The 22,739-nt window shown below is 28.7% G+C and overlaps 1 protein-coding gene across 1 annotated transcript in view; it reads left to right on the top strand.

The window, feature by feature from the left end:
* Positions 1 to 22,739, top strand: part of pigs (pickled eggs) — a 278,343-nt gene that overhangs the window by 129,640 nt on the left and 125,964 nt on the right. The window contains exon 2 of the mRNA XM_065507898.1: positions 13,613 to 14,143. Within this exon, the coding sequence (XP_065363970.1) occupies positions 13,976 to 14,143 (168 nt within the window). The 5' untranslated portion in view covers positions 13,613 to 13,975. The remainder of the gene's footprint in view (positions 1 to 13,612; positions 14,144 to 22,739) is intronic.

Here is a 22,739-nt window from a genome sequence, read left to right as displayed (position 1 = left end):
AGCAACCAAGACCAGCCTCATTTGCCCTGCGACTAACTGTTCGGGTACTTATTTCTAATTCTAGGCTATTAACAACCTATCGAGGAGTTATTTTTGTGAATTTCTTGAACTCTCTCGCTATTAAATTATCTTGTCTAGGAGTAGTCTTACGAGGTCTTCTACCTAAATGTTGAGTTTTTACAGAACCGGTCTCACGAAATTTCTTTATAATTTTTTAAACTGCTGATTTATTTATTGAATATTTGTCACAGATATTAATTACTTTATTTTTTAAGTCTTCACAAATCTTAACTTTAGCCATTTTCGTTAACTTTGAAAAAAAGCAATTATGCGAAAAACGAAAAACGAAAAACAGAATTTATAAATAAAATAACTGTAAACAGGATGCTTTTTACATCGTTCTTTTAAATATTATTTTCGTTTTACACTTCTTTCTTGCAGAAGTTAAAAAGTTTCCATTGTTTTGTCAGTAGCGAAATAGTGAATATTTTTAAACTTTGTTCCCTTTTTTCAGAATATAATTAATTATGTTGTTTGTTTTTCAGTTAATTTATATAAATTAAACTTCTCACGAAGGTGAAGGCTATAAAAATGTACATGAAAAACACTCACAGTCTTATACTCAATCTTTCTTATACTCAGACTTATAATCTTATAATCAGAATATTGTCTTATACTCAGGATATGACCTAATAATCAGGCTACTTCTTATAAAAATAATATTGTTTTTAATCAGTATTCTGTCTTATACTCAAGATATTATCTTATAATCAGAATATTGTCTTATATTCAGGATACTGTCTTATACTCAAGCTTATATTGTCTTATACTGCCTTATAATCAGAATATCGCCTAATACTATTATAATAATATAATCAGATCATTATCTAATAACTAGGCTATTGTCTTATATTAAGGACATTGTTTTATTTTCAGGATATTGTCTTATACTGCAGTAGCTAGAGTATCATTATAATGTCTTATAATCAGGCTACTGAATATTGCTATCTGAATATTGCCTTATACTCAGGGTATTGTTTTATACTCATGATTTTGTCTTTTATCTAATGTCTTATACTGGAAGAATTCCAAAATGTCTGTAAGCAATGCAGTCATATCTTTATCAAGACGAAGCAAGCAAACGCGTAGTTAAAATTTTTAAAAAAAACTTAGCATACTGTCTGTTTTTACTTATCCATACATTTTGCTATATGAAACATTATCAAAATTTACACGGTTGCGTTAAGAATCGCTCGACTTTTTAAGGTTTCATTGCATACAAACGTTTTGGAATTCACCTACTCTTTCTATCATCTTATACTAAGAACAGAGTCTCATGTTCAGACTAATGTCTTCTACTTAAACTTAAACTAGTGACATATACTCCCATAATATGTCCTTCCCCTCATATACACCTATTTTTTAGCCCATAAAAACACCTAAGCATTTTAAAATTAAAGATTTCACTGGAATTCAACCTTGTACAAAAAACATCAAAACAAATGTTTAGCAAAAATTAAATTCAGTCTTGACTTAAACTGCACTACCAACACCACGTACCATAGCTGAGAGCTTAAACTTCAGCTTCAGCTTCTCTAAATTATATCATGATGTACTAAATGTAGCTACAAATAACATTTTTTTAAACCTTTTATTAATAGTTATTTATTTAGTTAATCTTGAAGCTTTTTTCAATAACACACACAAAAACATTGTAAAAAAAAATTTCTTGAGAAATAAAAAACGTCAACAAAAATGAGCAAAAACTACAAAACTAAAATGAACATTGTTTAAAACATCGCGTACGTTCGTAAGTAATAAACCTTTCAAGTACTTGACCCACATGTAGGTCGATCGCATAATCTGTGTTCTCGTTTATATATATTTTTTTTTTATACTTTAAGACATTTAGACATTTTATGGAACACCTAATACGTGTTCAAAGGTACATTGTTTTTTTTTATTTTTATTATTTTTTGCCTGTAACCATTTTAAAAACTCTATGAACTTTATGTTTAAATTCGCATAAAAAAATAAGTATTTTTTTTTAAAATATTTGTTGTTTCAGTTTCCAATAGTGCATTTATTATTAATGTTTTATACTATTTTTTTTTGTTGTTTATTATTTGTGTTTTTCATATTTTCTTACCTTCATTTGACGAGTGGCTTTTGTGGTTAAAACGGTTAATGAACCCGGTTACAATTAGACTACTTTTTTATATTTTTTTTATACAATATTTTCCCTGTATTTATTTGTACACAAATACACAATATTTAACTCTTTTTATTTTTTTTTTTGCAAAAAAAAAATCTATTTTTTTAATACATGTAAGTATAACACGGAAACTACAATATAATGCTGGTGGAAGACAACCAGAAAGACATAAAGAAGTGAATGAAGTGTCTTAAATAACACCCACTTTAAATATTTAATGTACAATCGTTCAAACATCTATATGTAGATATGTTTTGTGCAGGGATTTAGAAACAAACAAAAAATCGAAATTATATAAGTTTCTGGTTGGAATTTTGCTTTAAATATCTTTTCAAATCATGTCTTATTCAAGAAGTCGTTGTCATATTTGTTCATTCAAGTGTTTATTTTTGGTGTATGAAATTTGAATTGAAAACAAAAAGACTTGTTGTGGTCACTTGTAGTGGCAAAAAATTATGTAACAAAAAAAATAAATTCTATAATACGAGTAGTTTTAATATTTATTGTACATTGTGTTTAATTCTAGGCAGCAGAGAGTCTAAAGTACTGAAACTGATGTTTTATACTCAGTGTAAAGTCTTATTCTAGGTCTATAGTTAGGGTAATGAATTGTACACAGACGGATGTCTTATACTCCTACGAATGACTAATATTTAGACTGATTTATACCGTCTTATACTCAGACTTCCGTCTTATACTCAGACTACCGTCTTATATTCAGACTACCGTCTTATATTCAGACTACCGTCTTATACTCAGACTACCGTCTTATACCCAGACTACCGTCTTATACTCAGACTACCGTCTTATACTCACTACCGTCTTATACTGAGACTACCGTCTTATATTCAGACTACCGTCTTATATTCAGACTACCGTCTTATATTCAGACTACCGTCTTATACTGAGACTACCGTCTTATACTCAGACTACCGTCTTATACTCAGACTAACGTCTTATACTCAGACTACCGTCTTATACTCAGACTACCATCTTATATCCAGACTACCGTCTTATACTCAGACTAACGTCTTATACTCAGACTACCGTCTTATACTCAGACTACCGTCTTATACTCAGACTACCGTCTTATATTCAGACTACCGTCTTATGCTCAGACTTCTGTCTTATACTCAGACTACCATCTTATACTCAAACAACCGTCTTATACTCAAACAACCGTCTTACACTCAGACTACCGTCTTATACTCAGACTAACGTCTTATACTCAGACTACCGTCTTATACTCAGACTACCGTCTTATACCCAGACTACCGTCTTATACTCAGACTAACGTCTTATACTCAGACTAACGTCTTATACTCAGACTACCGTCTTATACTCAGACTACCGTCTTATACTCAGACTACCGTCTTATACTCAGACTACCGTCTTATATTCAGACTACCGTCTTATACTCAGACTACCGTCTTATACTCAGACTACCGTCTTATACTCAGACTACCGTCTTATACTCAGACTACCGTCTTATACTCAGACTACCGTCTTATACTCACTAACGTCTTATACTGAGACTACAGTCTTATATTCAGACTACCGTCTTATATTCAGACTACCGTCTTATACTGAGACTACCGTCTTATATTCAGACTACCGTCTTATACTGAGACTACCGTCTTATATTCAGACTACCGTCTTATATTCAGACTACCGTCTTATGCTCAGACTTCCGTCTTATACTCAGACTACCGTCTGATACTGAGACTACCGTCTTATATTCAGACTACCGTCTTATATTCAGACTACCGTCTTATGCTCAGACTTCCGTCTTATACTGAGACTACCGTCTTATATTCAGACTACCGTCTTATACTGAGACTACCGTCTTACACTCAGACTACCGTCTTATACTCAGACTAACGTCTTATACTCAGACTACCGTCTTATACTCAGACTACCATCTTATATCCAGACTACCGTCTTATACTCAGACTAACGTCTTATACTCAGACTACCGTCTTATGCTCAGACTTCCGTCTTATACTGAGACTACCGTCTTATATTCAGACTACCGTCTTATACTGAGACTACCGTCTTATATTCAGACTACCGTCTTATATTCATACTACCGTCTTATGCTCAGACTTCCGTCTTATACTCAGACTACCATCTTATACTCAGACTACCGTCTCATACTCAATAGAATTTATGGTTTAAAACTCTCTGGTTTAAGAACCTCTGCTTTAAAAACGCCAAGAGGACATTAAAAATATTTGATTCCAACAATAAAAATAGATTTAATGGTGGGATACATACATAAGTATTTCCTTTGATTAATGATTGTTCAAGTTTTCTAACAATAAATACAAATTTCTGCTAAAACTTATTGCAAAATTCTTAAATAACAAAAAAAAAACTATAGAAAACCAAAACTTAAAATAACAACATGTCAGCTTTAAATCACCGACAAGCTTCTTTGTATGACAAGAAATTTTTAGCAAGAAATAATATAAATAAATAGCCTTAAGCCACCCAAAACAGCTTAAATTTATGAGTTTAAAGATTTAACATACATAAATTTCTAAACAAAATACTTAAACAAGGGATTAAAATTCTTTTTCCAACAAAATTTTTATTATAAATGGCCAATTAATTGTAGAGGATTAAAGTTTCAAAATATGGAACATTATGGAATTAATAATAAAATTGAAAAACCGGATTCAAAAACACAAACATAAAATTCATGTCATAAATTTCAAAAAAAGGTTTAGCATTAGATTTTGTATTTGGGTTTACCTTAACAAATTGATTAAAAGTGTGGTTGAGTTTAAGTCATATAAGTCTTATAAATCAATAATTTAATTATAGAGTTGTAAACAAATTCATTTTAAAACAATTAACCTAAGCTTATTTAAAATTTAAATAAATTTGTTGTGGAAATTTGTGATTAATTCAAAACAAAATATTTAGTTAATGAACAAAGATTATTTTCTCATTCAATAATAAAAAATTCAACAAGGATCTTATTATTTAGTTAATACATGTGTTTTTTGTGAATTTTATTGTTTACAAAATGTTAACAATTTATAATGGGTGTGTCTTCTGTTTAGAGATATTTATTTATTTATAAATACAATATAATTAAATATGTAAATGTTTAAATAATCTTTAACTATTAATTTTGTAAATGAGGTTTTTAAAAATTCATAAAATTTATTTATTAGTGCAACTTTGAAATAAATGTTTTAAACAACAAAAATACTAAATAATAAAGTAAAATAGTTATTGTGTCATAACCAGCGATAAGATATGAAAACTATAGTCATTGATAAGGTTAAGTAGTTGTAAACTAAAAGCTAAATATTTAAGTATTTTTGTTAAAAGTTTATAGTTAATAAATCATAAATATTTCTCAGTGTTTTTGTTAAAAATGTGCTAAAATAAACTTGTGTTGGGAGTCTTCGTATGTCATGACCAGCATGACATGATTTTAAGAAGAGCATGGCATAGTTGACAATGTTTGGTGCAATACTATGGTAGTTAAGCACTTCAATATAAGCATTTTTATTGTTAAATTGTTCAACAGATGCTAAAATAAAATTGACTTATGTCCAGCATTGCCTTTGTATGTCTCGATGTCATATTCTTGTCATTTCTTTCCTTCCTGTCCCTCCCAAATAACTTATAGTTCTACATCTTCACCAATGAGTTAGTTAACGAAAATATGACCAATGCAAAATTAATGGATCTAACTCAAAACAAAACTTTAATAAATGGATTGTAATGTTAAATACAAAAAATTTTCGAATTGTTTTTTGATTCACAATCTCTAATTTGTTCTTGTTTTGATAATTTTAACGGGGTTCGTTTACATTCGTGTTATTTACATCTGTTTAGTCGATGGCGTTCGGCCTCTGGTGGCTATGAGTGCTAACCACCGCTCTATATGATGGACAGATATGTCAAAGAAATACTTTCTAGGTTGTCACTATTGATATTATATTCATTAAATTATTCTGGATTTTTATATATTTTGAAACGATGTCAGTCCAAACTGACTGTTATACTCAAAAAGCACAAACAAATTTTAACTCAAAAACAAAGTTTTTTCTTAAAGCTCTGTTTTCCAAAAAATATTAATCTTGATAAAACTGTATTTTTTACACAGAAACTTGAGTTTTACACTAAAATGTATTTTTCGAACAAAAACGCAATTTTTACACAAAAAAAGTTTTAACACAAAAAAACAGTGTTCAGGCAGAAAACGCAGTTTTTACACTAAAAAGTAATTTTTACACAAAATCTCTGTTATTGCACAAAAACGCCATTTTTACACTAAAAAGTAATTTTACAGAATAATTTAGTTTTAACACAAAACTTAGTTTTTACACAAGAACATTTGTTTACATACAACGTAGTTTTTACACAAAAACGTAGTTTTTACACAAAAACATAGTTTTTACACAAAAACGTAGTTTTTACACAAAAACGTTGTTTTTACAAAAAAAAAAGTTGTTTCTACACAAAAACGTTGTTTCTTCACAAAAACGTAGTTTTTACACAAAAACGTTGTTTTTACTCAAAAACGTTGTTTTAACACAAAAGTTGTTCTACACAAGGTTATTTTTACAAACAACCAAGGATTTTACACATAAATTTAATAAAAATTTAATTTAATACAAGTCTATTTTTAAAACAAAAGAGCATTTCACTTAGTTGTTACACAAACTCTAAAGGCATGATTTGACACTGTTCAATGCAACACTTGTTGTTCAGTTAAATATATCAATATTTGAATTCTCAGTGTTTTCTTCGTACTTAAAATATGTCAAAATTAACTTGACTTGTGCCCGGCATTGCCATTGTATGTTATACCAAGCATGTTGGAAGAGCACGACCTGAGTTCACAACGTTCGGTTTGACACTTGTCGCCTAGATAAACAATTTATATTGAAGGATTTAATTTAAACTTGAGTTGTTTCTGAACTTCCTTGCTTATGTCATGTCGAGCATGTTGGAAGGGCACTGCAAGTGTTGACAATTAAAAATTTAAAGGCCTAAATCCTAAGTTTATTTGTTACACTTGATGTGTGTTTGGCATTGCCTTTGGATGTCATGCCAAGCGTGTTTGAAGATCATGACATGCGTTGATCATGTGTAATGTAAATCTTGTAGGGCTGTTAAATAATTCCTAATTTGAAGATTTTAATTTAAAGTTTATTTTCTGAAAGTTTATGTGTTTAATATTATATAAACAATTCACTTTTGAATTGTGATATTTAGGCATGTTGAAATCTGTTTAATAAAACACTGTATCATTGCAAATTTATGTTAAAAATTAAGGAATTTCAATGAATTATATGTTTTGGTTTAATTAGATTTGAAAGTACAGAGTAATGCTTACATATATAGATCTATACATCCTATTTATAAACTCCTACAATTTGATCATGTTTTTTTAATATACGACTATTGAACACATATTTGTATTATAATCTTTAAATATCTGAGATTTTTTTGTGTGAGTTTAATACTAAAACCACAGAAACAAACTAATTTTAACACACCCATATAAACCTCAAATGAAAAAAAATCCCAGTTGTTAACCTATATTTTAGATTTTGAATGAAAACAATACAAAACATCTCTGATAAACTCAAACGTTTCAGATGTACAAACAATTAACTCTACACACACGTAAATAAATAAATAAATTAACAAATAAATGAAATATTTTTCTCCAAAAAAAAAACAGATATTTACAGTAATTTTCTCACATTTACAACCAAAAAAAAAATGATCATAAAATACCGGCAAAAGTAAACATTTACATTTACGTTGTTTCATTTCATTTATGTGTTTCCTATACACAAAACTATTTTTTTGTTTTTTTTGGGAATTAAAACTAAATTGTAACCATTTTTTGCTTGGTTTTATTTTGCAAAACCTCAAATGAATCCGCTAAAATAAGCACAAGATTTGCCCAAATTATTATATAACCACAAAAACACTTTTGAGCAAACAAAAATTTAACAAAATGAATAATGAACCAACGATCGGTGGAACAAACGTGATCTTAATTAAGCCCAAGTTGGCCAACTCACAAAATAAATAAATAGTAATTCCATCAGTCTCTTTTTTACATGTCTTGTATTTTTATTTAACCGTAAATGATCATTTATTTACACACATTTGCGAAAGTGAGTGAGATCTGTTTGGTTAATGACTTGGTTGGGTTGACTTGGCAAGATCTAAACCATCAGATATGTATATCGCCTTAAACAAATTAAATAAATTTAATGAATAAATAAAGAAATAAATGTAGTCATTGGTTAAATTCCATGTTTAACTAAATTCTTATTAGTCTTGGAAATTCATCATCAACACAAAATTAATTACTCTACATTTTGTGTAGATAAATTGCCACAAATGTTTATGGGAAATTTAATTGAAATGTTTTAAAACAAGTCTTAATCATTGCATTTTAGTGCGTATGTATAGCTAAACATATTTAAAATACGTAAGAATAATCATTTACTTGATATGAAATACATAGAGAACAGGGCCAGATTTTAAATAAAATGATTTCTTGCAAAACCTTGCTGATATTAGAGGATTGGTTGGATATTATTGAATCAGAATATCAAGTTAGAAAAGGAATCATAACCCAACCTAACCTAGATTGAAGTTTACGAGCTTTTCCAGTATTGTATTCTAATTCAACTTGGCTTGGTTTGTTGTTGCCTTAGTCAACTTTCAGTTGACAATGAAGCAATTGTTGTTTGTATGCTTTGATTACTTCTTCATGATTTTGTTTTGGTTAGTCACAAATCGAAAGAACTGAATTGAAAATTATTGTTACGTTTTAACCTTTTCAAAACGTTGGTTTATTTCCTTTAAATAAACCGGATACTTTTGATTGCAAATAAAAGCAGTCTAGTAGTTTGAAAATGGTAACAACAATAGAATTAAATAGTCACTCAATGGTTTTTATACACGTTTGTAAATTCGCAGAAATACAGACACAATTTATAATGTACACGAATTCACTTGAAAAACACAACACACTTTAAGGCACTCAGTTGATGTTTATTCGAAAAGCGTCTCTGATAAACTGACTCACGACTACAACCTCTGCCACAATTTATAACACTGCCATCTGCACTCTAGATTGTTCTTTAACTGTCAAAATTCGAATATTCTAGATCTTACTAATACATACGCCATCTGTGGTGTACTGTCTACAATGTTCTTTAACTGAATATTCGAATTCGAATGCAGCGTTGCCAACTTACGATCAAATCAACTGAAAGCTTTATATATGTAACAGATATGTTACAGTTTACTATTACAGCATTGTTATTTGAAAGCATTATGCTACTTTTAAATCAGCCCTTAAAATCGTTATATTTGAATTCAAGTACAATTTCGAAACATTATGTTTCAATAAATAGATAAATTTACAAAATTTTCATAAATATAACAAATTTTTAAATTTCCCCCAGCGGGGTTGTTATTGGGAAACTTTGCTCCCACATATACACTACATTTAATCTACTCCCTTGTGATTACTCTTCAATGATTTATCTTAAATCCTTTGTTCTTTAATCCTTTAAGCTGCTCAACTTCAACTCAACTGTCAATGACATTTGAGGCAATAATTGAACAACCATTTAACTTTTTACTTCCAGCCAATAGAACAATATGTTAAACAATAAACTCTATAAAAATGAATTTGCTGCTCCTAGACTGCATTTGAATTTAAACATATAACAAGGACAAAAGGGAGTGAAAAAAAAACTAAAACTAATCCCCGGCATTCACATTGACATTTACATAAATTCACACTCAAGCCCCCCCCCCCAAACTTTTACAATTTATTTAAAAAAGAAATCAATATAGTTGTCGCTACTAGAAAAATCCTAAAGTCTTAAGAAAAAAAAACTCAAATTAAATTAAACAAAAGCGCCCAAGAATGAACAGACGACTTTCATAAGACAAGTTTAAATTTAATAGACGCCATGTCTGGAGTCTTTTCTAAAAAAAGGATATGAGAAAATCAATTTCTATGCAAGTAGTTTTGTTCTTTTTTTAACTTTAACTTTGTCCTTCAAGTTTGTGAGTGAGACAGTCAAAGTAAAGTGAAAACTGCTCGTTTTCCTAGAAGTATTGAAATTTATTTTTACTTGTTAGTAGAGCATTTACTGTGTTCAGATACAATTTGCATTTGTTTATGGAAATTGTGACGCATACATATATTTTCCCCTCAATCGTGGCTGACAGCTGTCTAACAGTTAGTTTCCTTTTCTTTTTGTTTTACTTTCGAAGGAGTCTTACTATTTGCAGACGAATTTCCTGGTAATCTTTGCAATGTCATGATGGGGTGTTATTTATTTCCTACGAAATTTCATTAACATTGACAAAGAAATTTTGTTTAAAGGAGTTCAATTAAACACTTGAAGGAAGTGTTTCTTTGTTTTTGATAATTAAATTCTAGGGAAAGGATAATTGCAATTTGATGAGCTTTTTTTAACACCATTCACCATGCAATATAAGGGCGTTTGAATCAATGTTTATCATTTCATTTGTATTTCTTCAATACATGATTCATATTGTGTATCCTTACTAACAGAAGATACGAGTAAAAATATAACTTATAGTTCGCTTATGATTTAATCAACGAAATCGCTCTGTAAAAAAATATCTGCAATTCAAAGTCTGAAGCTACCAAACAATTGAATGGATCTAGTACATCAGAGGTCGGCTCAAACAAAACATTAATAAATGTAATATTAAACAAATTATATTTGTGTTTAAGTGCATAATCCCCAATTTGTTCCTGTTTTGACAATTTTAACGATTTTCGCTTACATTCATGTTCATGATCGAGTTTGTTCCTGATAGCTATGAATGCCGATCTACATGGTGTTAAAAAAGTTTAAATGACTCTTTTCAATTAATTTTCAAAAACATAGAAACACTTCATACAGGTTTTTAATTGATCGTCTTTAAACAAATTAGTTTGTCAATGTTAATGGAAATATTAGACGGAAATTCATGACTCATTCGAAAATAAAAATTAAAACTAACAGTTAGAGTGCAGGTCTACATCAGGCGTGGATCCGAAAGGAAATTCTCGCCCCCTCAAAACCAAAAAGTTGTATTATAAAAAAGGAAAAATGTTAAATAAAATTTAATCAATTTACAATTAATCTACATTTTGCACAGATCTGTCACAGAAATACTTTCTAGGTTGTCACTGTATTCTGTATCTGATTTAACATTGTCAGTCAAAATTCGAGTTTTATACAAAAAATTCGGATTTTATTTGAAAACATTATTTTTGCCCAAAAATACAGGTTCAACATAAAATCGTGCGCTTCCAGACAAAAACTCCGTTTTCACATTAAAACGCGATTGTTACGCTGAACTTAGTTTTGACACAAAAACGTAGCTTTTAACAGAAACGTAATTTTTAAACAAAAACTTAGTTTTCACACAAAAACGTAGTTTTTATACAAAATCGTAGTTAATACACAAGAACGTAGTTTTTACACAAAAACGTAGTTTTACACAAAAACGTAGTTTTACACAAAAACGTAGTTTTACACAAAAACAAAGTTTTTACACAAAAACAAAGTTTTTACACAAAAACGTAGTTTTTACACAAAAACGTAGTTTTTACACAAAAACGTAGTGTTACACAAAAACGTTGTTTTTACCCAAAACCTTTGTTTTTACACAAAAACGTAGTTTTAACACAAAAACGTAGTTTTAACACAAAAACGTAGTTTTAACACAAAAACGTAGTTTTAACACAAAAACGTAGTTTTAATACAAAAACGTAGTTTTTACATAAAAAACTAGTTTTTACACAAAAACGTAGTTTTTACACAAAAACGTAGTTTTTACACTAAAACTTATTTACACAAAAACGTAGTTTTTACACAAAAACGTACTTTTTACACAAAAACGTAGTTTTTACACAAAACCGTAGATTTTTACCAATAAATGTTGTTTTTATACAAAAACGTAGTTTTACACAAAAACAAAGTTTTTACACAAAAACAAAGTTTTACACAAAAACATAGTTTTTACACAAAAACATAGCTTTTACACAAAAACATAGCTTTTACACAAAATCATAGTTTTTACACCAAAACAGTTTTTACACAAAAAAATTGTTTTTACACAAAAACATAGTTTTTACACAAAAACATAGTTTTTCATAAAAACCTAGTTTTTACACAAAAACGTAGTTTTACACAAAAACGTAGTTTTACACAAAAACGTAGTTTTACACAAAAACGTAGTTTTACACAAAAACGTAGTATTACACAAAAACATAGCTTTTACACAAAATCATAGTTTTTACACCAAAACAGTTTTTACACAAAAACAAAGTTTTACACAAAAACATAGTTTTTACACAAAAACATAGCTTTTACACAAAAACATAGCTTTTACACAAAAACATAGCTTTTACACAAAATCATAGTTTTTACACCAAAACAGTTTTTACACAAAAAAATAGTTTTTACACCAAAACAGTGTTTACACAAAAAAATAGTTTTTACATAAAAACCTAGTTTTTACACAAAAACCTAGTTTTTACACAAAAACCTAGTTTTTACACAAAAACCTAGTTTTTACACAAAAACCTAGTTTTTACACAAAAACCTAGTTTTTACACAAAAACGTAGTTTTTACACAAAAACGTAGTTTTTACACAAAAACGTAGATTTTTACCAATAAATGTTGTTTTTTTACAAAAACGTAGTTTTACACAAAAACAAAGTTTTTACACAAAAACAAAGTTTTACACAAAAACATAGTTTTTACACAAAAACATAGTTTTTACACAAAAACATAGTTTTTACACAAAAACATAGCTTTTACACAAAAACATAGCTTTTACACAAAATCATAGTTTTTACACCAAAACCGTTTTTACTCAAAAAAATAGTTTTTACACAAAAACATAGTTTTTCATAAAAACCTAGTTTTTACACAAAAACGTAGTTTTACACAAAAACGTAGTTTTACACAAAAACTTAGTTTTACACAAAAACGTAGTTTTACACAAAAACAAAGTTTTTACACAAAAACGTAGATTTACACAAAAACTTAGTTTTTACTAAAAAAAAATGTACTTTTTACACAAAAACGTAGACTTAAACAAAAACGTAGATTTTACACAAAAAACTCAGTTTTTACACAAAAACTAAATTTCTACGCGATAACTCAGTTTTTACGCCAAAAATTAATATTTTACATTTGTCAAAATAGTCAAAAAACTCCTATCGAATTCTTTAATATCCCAAACATTTTGTTTAACCTTAACCAATTATCAAACTTTTAATTATATTAAACATACATATTTCATTCTATTCAAATTTAATTAAACAATTTTCTTCTTTCTCTCTTTCTTTACAGTTTACAAAAACGTTGTCTCTACTCGTAATACAAACAAAAACTAAAAATCCCAGTTTTATTTTCATTTCCTTATGAAAATTTAGTCCCCCTCCCCTACCAATTAACGTTATGGCTTTAAACTGCTGCCATCAAATTAGTTTTAGTTTTTTAAACAAAAATATGTGGTGTTTTACTTAAAAAAAAAAAATAACAAAAATTTCCAATTCAATTTTTTCAATTGTTTTTAATCCTCAAAAAGAATACTTTAATTTTACAACGGAAACAAAACAGTTTTAAACAATAAAACCTAAACAAACTTGCCTTAATTTTAAAACATTTTATTTTTTAAAAGTAAAAAACTAAATACAAATAAATTAAAACAAAATGGCGTTGCTCGAGGCGCGACCATATCGACCCTTCAAGTCAAGTGAAGAATATTTGGAAGCAATGAAAGAAGATTTAGCCGAATGGATGAACACACTTTATCCGGAATTAACAATAAATGCAGAAAATTTTATGGATCGTTTGGATACGGGTGTGGCATTGTGCAAGGTAAGTTTTTTTTGTTCTTAATATTGAATTCCAATTTAGTAAAAAAACAACTTCCTAAGAAGGGGTAAAATGTCAAACACAGGTTAGTTTACGGAAGGATTTTTCTTATGTTTTAAGTAGGAAGTTGTGCTCCTAAGTAATGAAATAATAATTTTAATGATGTCCTTTTTTAAGCATTCAAAATAAGTGCTTTAAAACACAACATCATTTTATAATTTTTGTTCTAAAATAAACATTCTGAGGTCATGGTAATATCATTTCCTACGTATTCTTTCTTGTTGTAAATAGAACTTTTTTTACTGGCAATTTAAAGCTGCCATGAAAAAGTAACATTAAATGTTTTGCATTCAAATTTACTGAAATGAAAGAAATGTTTTTATACAGTTTAATAGACACTGCAGTAATAATGCGGTATAATAAATAATACAACAAATAACAGTTTTCATATCTAGGATACCATTTGCAAAAGTTTGTTAAACTTTGCCATGCAATAGCAATGACTGACATGTGATGTACATAAATACAATTTGATGGAGGTTTCAATGTCTTTTAATTTGAAATTATAACAAATAAATTTGAGTTTGATGAGAAAACTCATCATGTCTAACAGCATGTCATTACAATCAAAGGACAATTAAGTTAAACACAAAGACAGGACTCATCAGGAAAAGTCATGTTCAACTTGCAGTTGATTTTACAATTCAAAAGTAGTGATAAATGTCATCATTGCCCTTGAATTTCAGATATATTTGTTTTAGAATGAATGTTCTTCTTTTTTCATTACTATTCATTGAATCAGAAGTGATGCTCTCCCTGCAATGCAATTTTTTATTTCTTCACGGACCCGGAACAAGTTACTGTCTTCTTTCTTTTTAATTTTACTAAAAATTTGTCTACCTTTAGGAAAACAACGGAAATGCTTGTTTATGTTTTTGTCCAAAAGAAACATTTTCTTTTATATTTTGTTTATTTAAAATTTCTTTTAATGTTTCTTTAAAAAAATCCCACATTTGTATGGAACAGTAGCAATATTTATTTACTACAACAAGGTGTTGTTTTTATTAACATACAGACACCCCCAATTTTGAGGATGTAAATCTCTTTATGTTTCCATTGTTTTCTTTGTTAAAACATAAACATTAAACTCCCTAATTCTTTGTTCTAACAAAACTGTTCATTTTCAAACATGTTTGCTGTAGTTTTTTGAAATTAGAAAATGAAATTTTTTAGTAAACATTAAATTAGAAGCTGTTAAAATGTTTTTGTTATCAAAAGAATTATAGTTAATGTGCGCTGGCATTATAATGGTGAACGTTTTATGGCAAAGTTTACAAGATTTGTTGTGTTTTTTTTTGTTTGGTTCATGTTCATTTTGGAGATAATTTTGTTTGATCACCCCTTGTTTAAAATAAATAAAAATGAACTTTTACTCTTATGTATTCATACATTTAATATCAATTCGTAGTTTTTTTATTCAAAAAAGGGGTAGACTTTAGGGGAATAATGAGACCAACTATAAAACAGCATTAATTGAAATGCCTGTGATTCTATGCTGCAATTAATTCTTTCGTATTGTTCTCTTTATGTAAGACTTCAAATTATTTCTATAAATTTTGATGTTTTGTTCCCGGTTTGGTATAGTAACCAAATATGTGGCCAAAATGCAATGTGTTCTAAGTAGGATTCCTAATTTCCCGGCCTTTTAAGCTTTCCGGGAGAAAATTAAAAAATATTCTCATTTCCGGGAATTCCCGGGAATTTTTTAATACTAAATTAAACCAAACAAGAGAGCTATATTCGGCTGTGCTGAATCTTATATACCCTTCACCAAATTATACTTTAAAATATAAATTTTAAATATTTTTAGGTAAACAAAATTTAAATTTGTTTTTTCGAAATTGTTTTTTAATTTTTTTTTTTTAAATTTTATATTTTTTTTTAATATTTAGTGAAAAAAAATGTTGGTAAAAAAAAAATTCCGGTTAAAAAATATTTTTTTCGATTTTGACCCATTGTAGGTCCAACATACTATGGTCTTATATACGTCGTTGCACAGGTCTTTGAAATATCTATCATTAGATATCCATGCTGTCTATATTAATGATTTAGTAATCCAGATATGGGTCAAAAATAGGTCAAAAATCTAGGTTGTCCTGGTTTTTTCCTTATATCTCAGCCATTTGTGGACCGATTTTCTCGATTTTAAATAGCAACCGAGCCGGAAGAATTTCGGAGATATTGATGTATCATTCGTGTATGTAAGTTATTTGGGGGCTTCAGAAAGTTGATTTCAACACACAGACGGACATGGCTATATCGACTCCGCTATCTATAACGATTCAGAATATATATACTTTGTGGGGTCGCAAATGAAAAATGTAGAAATTACAAACGGAATGACAAACTTATATATACCCTTGCCACTCATGGTGAAGGGTATAAAAGCAGTCAATTTTATTTCTTCATACACTTTTACTAGCGTTTTAAAAGACGTATAAAATAACTGTTTAATTGTTTCTAATACAATAACTGGTCTTGTCATGCTCGTAGTTTTAATCGGTTTAAAATCAATAAATTCTGTTGTTTTATTAAAAACTTTTTAAATTGTTTCGAAAGAGAAATTTTTCCAATCAGATTGTATAGAAACAAATTTAAACCACTATTATTGTTCAGCCCTATCTAATGGAATCATTCGATTGTCAATTAATTTGGTCATCACAATGAATCTGAAGACGTTAAAAAAAATTCCAGACAAAAGTGTATCAAAAAATATTCCCGGAAACATTTTTCCGCATTTTCGGAGATCCTTTGTGAACATCCGAAAATTTTTATTCATGGTAGAGCCTTCCTGATATGTATGTATGCATTTCTTCTCTCCTTCCTTTTATAAGAACTTGTCAGATAGTGCAAATTCTAACAAAGCCACTTCCCTTTGAAACAATAGGCTCCAAAAACTATTATAAACTACAGAGAGCCTCAAAAGAGAGTAAACACCTGTGAATTTTTTGATTTCATTATAGTCTGACTTAAATCGTTTTTTTTTAGAACCGAATCTATTATTCAGCCCAATCTAAAACAAACCGAAACTTTTAAATTTTAATCGATTGATAGATTTTAGGATTTTCAATATTTAAAAAAAAAAATCAAATAATTTGTGGTGTTTACTCCCTTTTGAGTCTCTCTGTATACAGCTCAAGTGGGTCGCGCCCACTTGAGCTGTATACAGAGTTGTTGGTGATCATTAAGGATTTTTCTTCACGATTTTCAATAGTTTTGGCTAGCATTTCATGAGATAAGTTGTTGGCTATTCTTTTTCAGAGCTTTGAGAATCTGTAGTTAATTCAAAAAAAAGTTCCAAGGTAGAAGTATAAGCGGTAAAATCGGCGATCTTCCTGATCACAACCTGAAACGCATACTTTAAAATGTCCATAGTCGCCCGAGTTATGAGTGCAGCTGCACTGTCCTGTTGGAACCACAAGTCATTCAGTCTCAATTCATAAATTAATTAAATAAATGCTCTGTTCTGTATTCCTCATTAAACACAGTAACCGTGTTAACCAAGGTGTTCTAGAAAAATGAAGGACCAAGGATATTCCCGGTGTAAACAGCGATCCATCCTGTGTCTTTTCATGAACGCTACGTGGCTTAAAATCTACTGAAAGCGTGCCATTACGAAAATCACGAGTATTCCTTTTTTGAAGAGTAAAGTATGACATGTGGTCATGTATTCCATATCTTTTTACTTCTCAAATATTAAAACAAAACTAACAAAAGCTATAGCAAATACCGTTATAGGTTCTTTAATGTATTCATTCTCTCTTTTTTGAGGCGTGTAGCATATTTAGGTTGCAAATATCCACAGGAGAGTTCATTTGGACAGTAGAGATCTAAATAATATCCAGGTCCTCAATTGTTGAGTAGTCAATTTCCTGTTCACATATTGGGTCTACTCTGGATTTTACTATTTCGATTCTATGTGAATGATTGGATGAAAAGTTGTGCTAGTCAGAATGATATTTTTGCTTCTAGCCATTTTAGTACTGATTAGTTCCTGGATCGGGTGATGTAAGCATGTTTAGAATTAATATTTTAGCGATACGATACAAGTAACAGAAAATCATTTGATTATCAATAAATTCGGTTAACACAACTAAAAAATCTATGGATATAATCGAATCATTCGATTGGCAACAAATCACAATAAATCTGTGCTAAAATAAAACTGTAAATACAGAAATTTCTATTAAAAATTTTCTCGAATAGGAACCCTACTTTATATGGATCTGTAATTTTTAAGAGAATTTTAGGATTGATTTTATCGAGGTAGTACTCTTTATATACTTAGCTAATGACTATTCACTATATCTGTCTTTTTAAAGGGGTTGCAACTACTGTCCTATAAAGATTACTTGGCTATTGATCTGTTAGTCAGAATTAATCATATAGTAAAACCAATATAAAATTAATGGTTTAATATCACATTTGGAGTCAATACATTTACTTTCTCTACTCTTTTCCGAGATGGTATTTGCAAGGTTAGTGCCTGTCCACCAGTGATATTTGACCCTTCTTGATGTTAGTATATATTAATAGTTTTGTTCCGAAAGCTGATGTGAATTATATTGAGTCTACCTTGTTGTTTTCCCCAATAATCAAGTTTAAACCCCAGCAATTCCAAACTTAAAAAAAACAAAGGTTTTCTTTAATTTCATCAATATAATTTAACCAAACATTTTAAAGACCTCAACCACTATTTGTTTTAAATTTATTTCCCATAACAATTGATTGGTTGTTCGGTCACGTTCTTGAGGCTGCAACCAACTGCCCCAGCAAGTTGCACATTATGATGAATGTGTATAAAAGTCCAATATGTTTGTATGTGTAGTATGTCTGAATGAAAAGCCCCTATAGTCCGTCGGTAAAGATCATTAGTTGAGTGTGAATACTAAGATAAACATTGAACAACAAACACAAAATTTATTATTAAATAAATGTTTAAATCTGTGAAATGCTGAATGCTTCTGCTATGGGCCTCTGAGAGTTGTTGCACAGAGAAAAAAAAACACAATATTCATCAAGCATCTGGCAGTCAGATCCCCCTCTTGAATTTTTCATAATGTTCCATCAGTTCCATTATATGTAGTATTGTACGTTAGTTAAAATGTTGTTAAATTTGTGTGTGTCAGTCAGAATTATCAGCATAATTCCAGTAGTTCGCTGGTTGTTGTTTTAAGGTCTTGTTATTTTTATTTTTTTTTTACAGTAGCTAACAAATAAATTCAACAAACAATAAAAAAACATACAAGTTTATTTGATGTTTTGCTAAATGTTGCTGCTATTTTTTAAAGATGCTGCTGCTGTTGCAATCAACCATACATTTCTTTCTTTAAAAAAAATGTTTAACAAGCGAATTGAATTGAATGGGTTGGGAAGTTAGTTTGTGATGCATTGGCTTGGTCTGTGTAAACATTGATTTTCTTTTTTCCATTATTTGCCAATGTTATTGTTGTTTTAGTTGTGGCATCTCTTGAATATTATCATGTATTTGCCTTTTGAACACATGTTCGTTCATGTTCCTTTTTCATGGTGACGCTATGGAAATTCATCATATTTTCTTTTAAATTTTATTTATTTTTTCTTGTTGGAAAACTTTTGTAATATGTTTTTTTTTTGTATTTGCTTAATAAAAAGGCGTAAAAAGTTTTATTTTCTTTTTTTATGATCTTGTCAATTTCAGTGTTTATGGTAAATAAGAAAAACAACGAGTGTGAGAATAAAATAAGAAAACCAAAGTTAAGACAAAGAATTATGGAAATGTATTAAGAATGTCAAAATGTAACCAACCAGTTTCATAAAATCCTTTAATAATTTTATTTAAAAATTGGTTTTAAATTATCAATATTAGGATTCATAATCCCCTGTCTATACTTGACATATAATTGTCATAACAATTAATGAAGTTTGTTGTCAAGACAAAGTTGTCTGAGCAAAATTACTAACAATAATACTAATAAATCGAGACTATACCTAATAATTTTTAATCTAGACAACCATTTTGATAAACGACAAATGACAAAAATGTATCAGGTATAGACAGATATAGGATAACATAAGCCAGCAAAAAAAACAACTTCTAAGTAAACAAAATGGAACATGATAACAAATTTGCAACCTTCGGAATGAATCCCTCACAGTTTATGTGGCGAACGACTGCAAGCCGGCTGAGCCGAGCCGCCGATAAATTTTAAAAGCTGCCGCCGAAATTGTTTCAGCTTAAATCGGCTTGAAAATAACCGCTGTTATTAGTAAAAGTTTCTTATTAATATTATAAAATTATCGGAATTTTTATTTTTAAATTTTTAGCAATTTGGGTAATTTTTCTTTAATCGGCTGGCAGCAGACTTTGAGCCGCCGCCGTGAAATATAGTCGGCCCAGGTCTCTGATGAGATTTAAAAAGTGTTTATAAGTATTATTGCTCCATCGGGAGTTTCAATAACTCCATTCATTTACATAAAAAATAATAATTTAAATAAAATTTACCTTTAATTCTGCTGTAAAGATGCTTACTATAGACCGCAACACCAATATTCCTAAATTCACTTTTCACTATCACTTTTTTTGCTATTATAGGTAGTATTCAATAATTTCCTCTATTAAAACAGGTCATTTACATTTTAATTGAACACTAAACTTTATATTTTCATTAATAAACACTTTATTTTCATTAAATAACACAAATTTAATTAAAATTCTATAGATTTCTTACATTTTAATGCACTCTTTAAGCCACGAACTTGAATAATAAAGAAAACTAGAAGAAAAGTAACTGCTCTGCCCTCAACTTCTGTAGTAATGTAAATAAATATATGTAGTTGTTGTTGTTATTATTTTTAACAGCTCACCAGGCATGTTTTTACATGCGAATAAATATGTATGTATGTAGTAATAATAAGCAAAAACAATAACAACTCTTTTAGTTATGCATTACGCAGTGACGTCACTTTTGTTCTCTTTGATAAAAGTAAACAAACATCTCTTTGTAGTTAAACAATAACAAAGGAGTACCAACCGTTATATTAACGAATTCCTTTGATGAGGTAAACAGCGCAGTCACTGCATTTATGTTTGTTTTGTAAAATCTTTGTATTTTATTGTTTTTTTGTTGTGAAAAACAATATGGTGGTTAGAAGTAATTTAGTGGAATGTTAAAGAAAACCTTTAAATTATAGTAGAATGTGATAATTTTTAGCTATTTGGATAAACTTAATTTAATATTTATTAATAAATTTCTTTAAAAATATTCACACAATTTTATTAACACTTTGATTATGTATTTTTTATTTTATAACTTCACTTTTTATTACTTGCCCAAATAATGCGTGTAATACACAAGACGTTCGCGATGCAACTAATTTGGCAATTGCTTGTCTACAATGACATTTTATATTGACATTCTTATGACGTCACTAATTAGAGATAATTTCAGATATTATTAATAGAAAGGTGTAATAAAATATCCGAAATTTTTAAAGAAAACTAAATTTCTTATTATGGATTAATGCTAAGAAGATAAAACTGCATAAATGAAAATAAAATCTTTTAGGCAGGACCTTGTTTGTTTTTCATTTAGATAAAGAATTTTAAATGTCTGACATCAGTCCATAGTTTTCTTAAAAAAAATCATAAATTTTAAAAAAGAACACATCTGTATCACTTCAAATTACAAGTAAGTGCATATTTTCTAGAACTTTGGAAGTTAATTTTAACAACTTCCCAAAAAAACTTCAACATACTGAAAGGATTTTAATATATTTCAGTGATAAACATGACAGGAGATCAAAAATGCAATAACAAAATTTTAAAAAATTTTCCATGTATTTATTGTGTTTAGTTAAAACTGATTTGAGTTAAGTTATAATGAAAAAATCAAGTACAAGAGAAAAAATGTCATGGCTTATCATTTAAAATTAAAATTATCTCGAAAAATAAAAATGCTTAATTAACCATAGTTTATCTAAACTTGTTTTAGTTAAGTTTAAATGGCAAAAGTATTGTTTCTGAAAGGTTTCAGCAAATTCAAATAATCTATAAATTTGAATTAAGTTTAAAACTAAAAAATATAAGCATAATTAAACAAATGTCATGACTTATAATTTAAAATTAAAACAAACTGGGAAATGTAAAAATATTTAGTTAACTGGAGTTTAGCTAAACTGCCTTTAATGAAGCTTAAGTGGCAAAAATATTTCTTTTGAAAAGTTCGAGAAAATTTAAATAAAATATAAACCAATTTTCGTAACTAAAGTTTAGCTAAACTAGGTTTGAGCGAAGATTAAATCTAAAAAATATGAGCAAAATTGAACGAATATCATGGCTTATCATAGAAACTTCAAAACAAGCAGGAAAATGTAAAAATACTTAGTTAACTGGAGTTTAGCTAAACTTGCTTTAATTAAGATTAAGTGGCAAAAGTATTAATTTTGAACAATTTTAATAAAATATAAACAAATTTTCGTAACTATGGTTTAGCTAAACGTGATTTGAGTTAAGTTTAATAAAAAATATGGTTATAATTGAAAAAACTTCATGAATTAT

This window comes from Calliphora vicina, chromosome 4 (assembly GCF_958450345.1).
Source record: "Calliphora vicina chromosome 4, idCalVici1.1, whole genome shotgun sequence".
In the NCBI taxonomy this organism is placed as follows: domain Eukaryota; kingdom Metazoa; phylum Arthropoda; class Insecta; order Diptera; family Calliphoridae; genus Calliphora; species Calliphora vicina.
The sequence above is the reverse complement of the archived record's forward strand: the minus strand, read 5'-3'. Positions and strand labels throughout refer to the sequence as shown.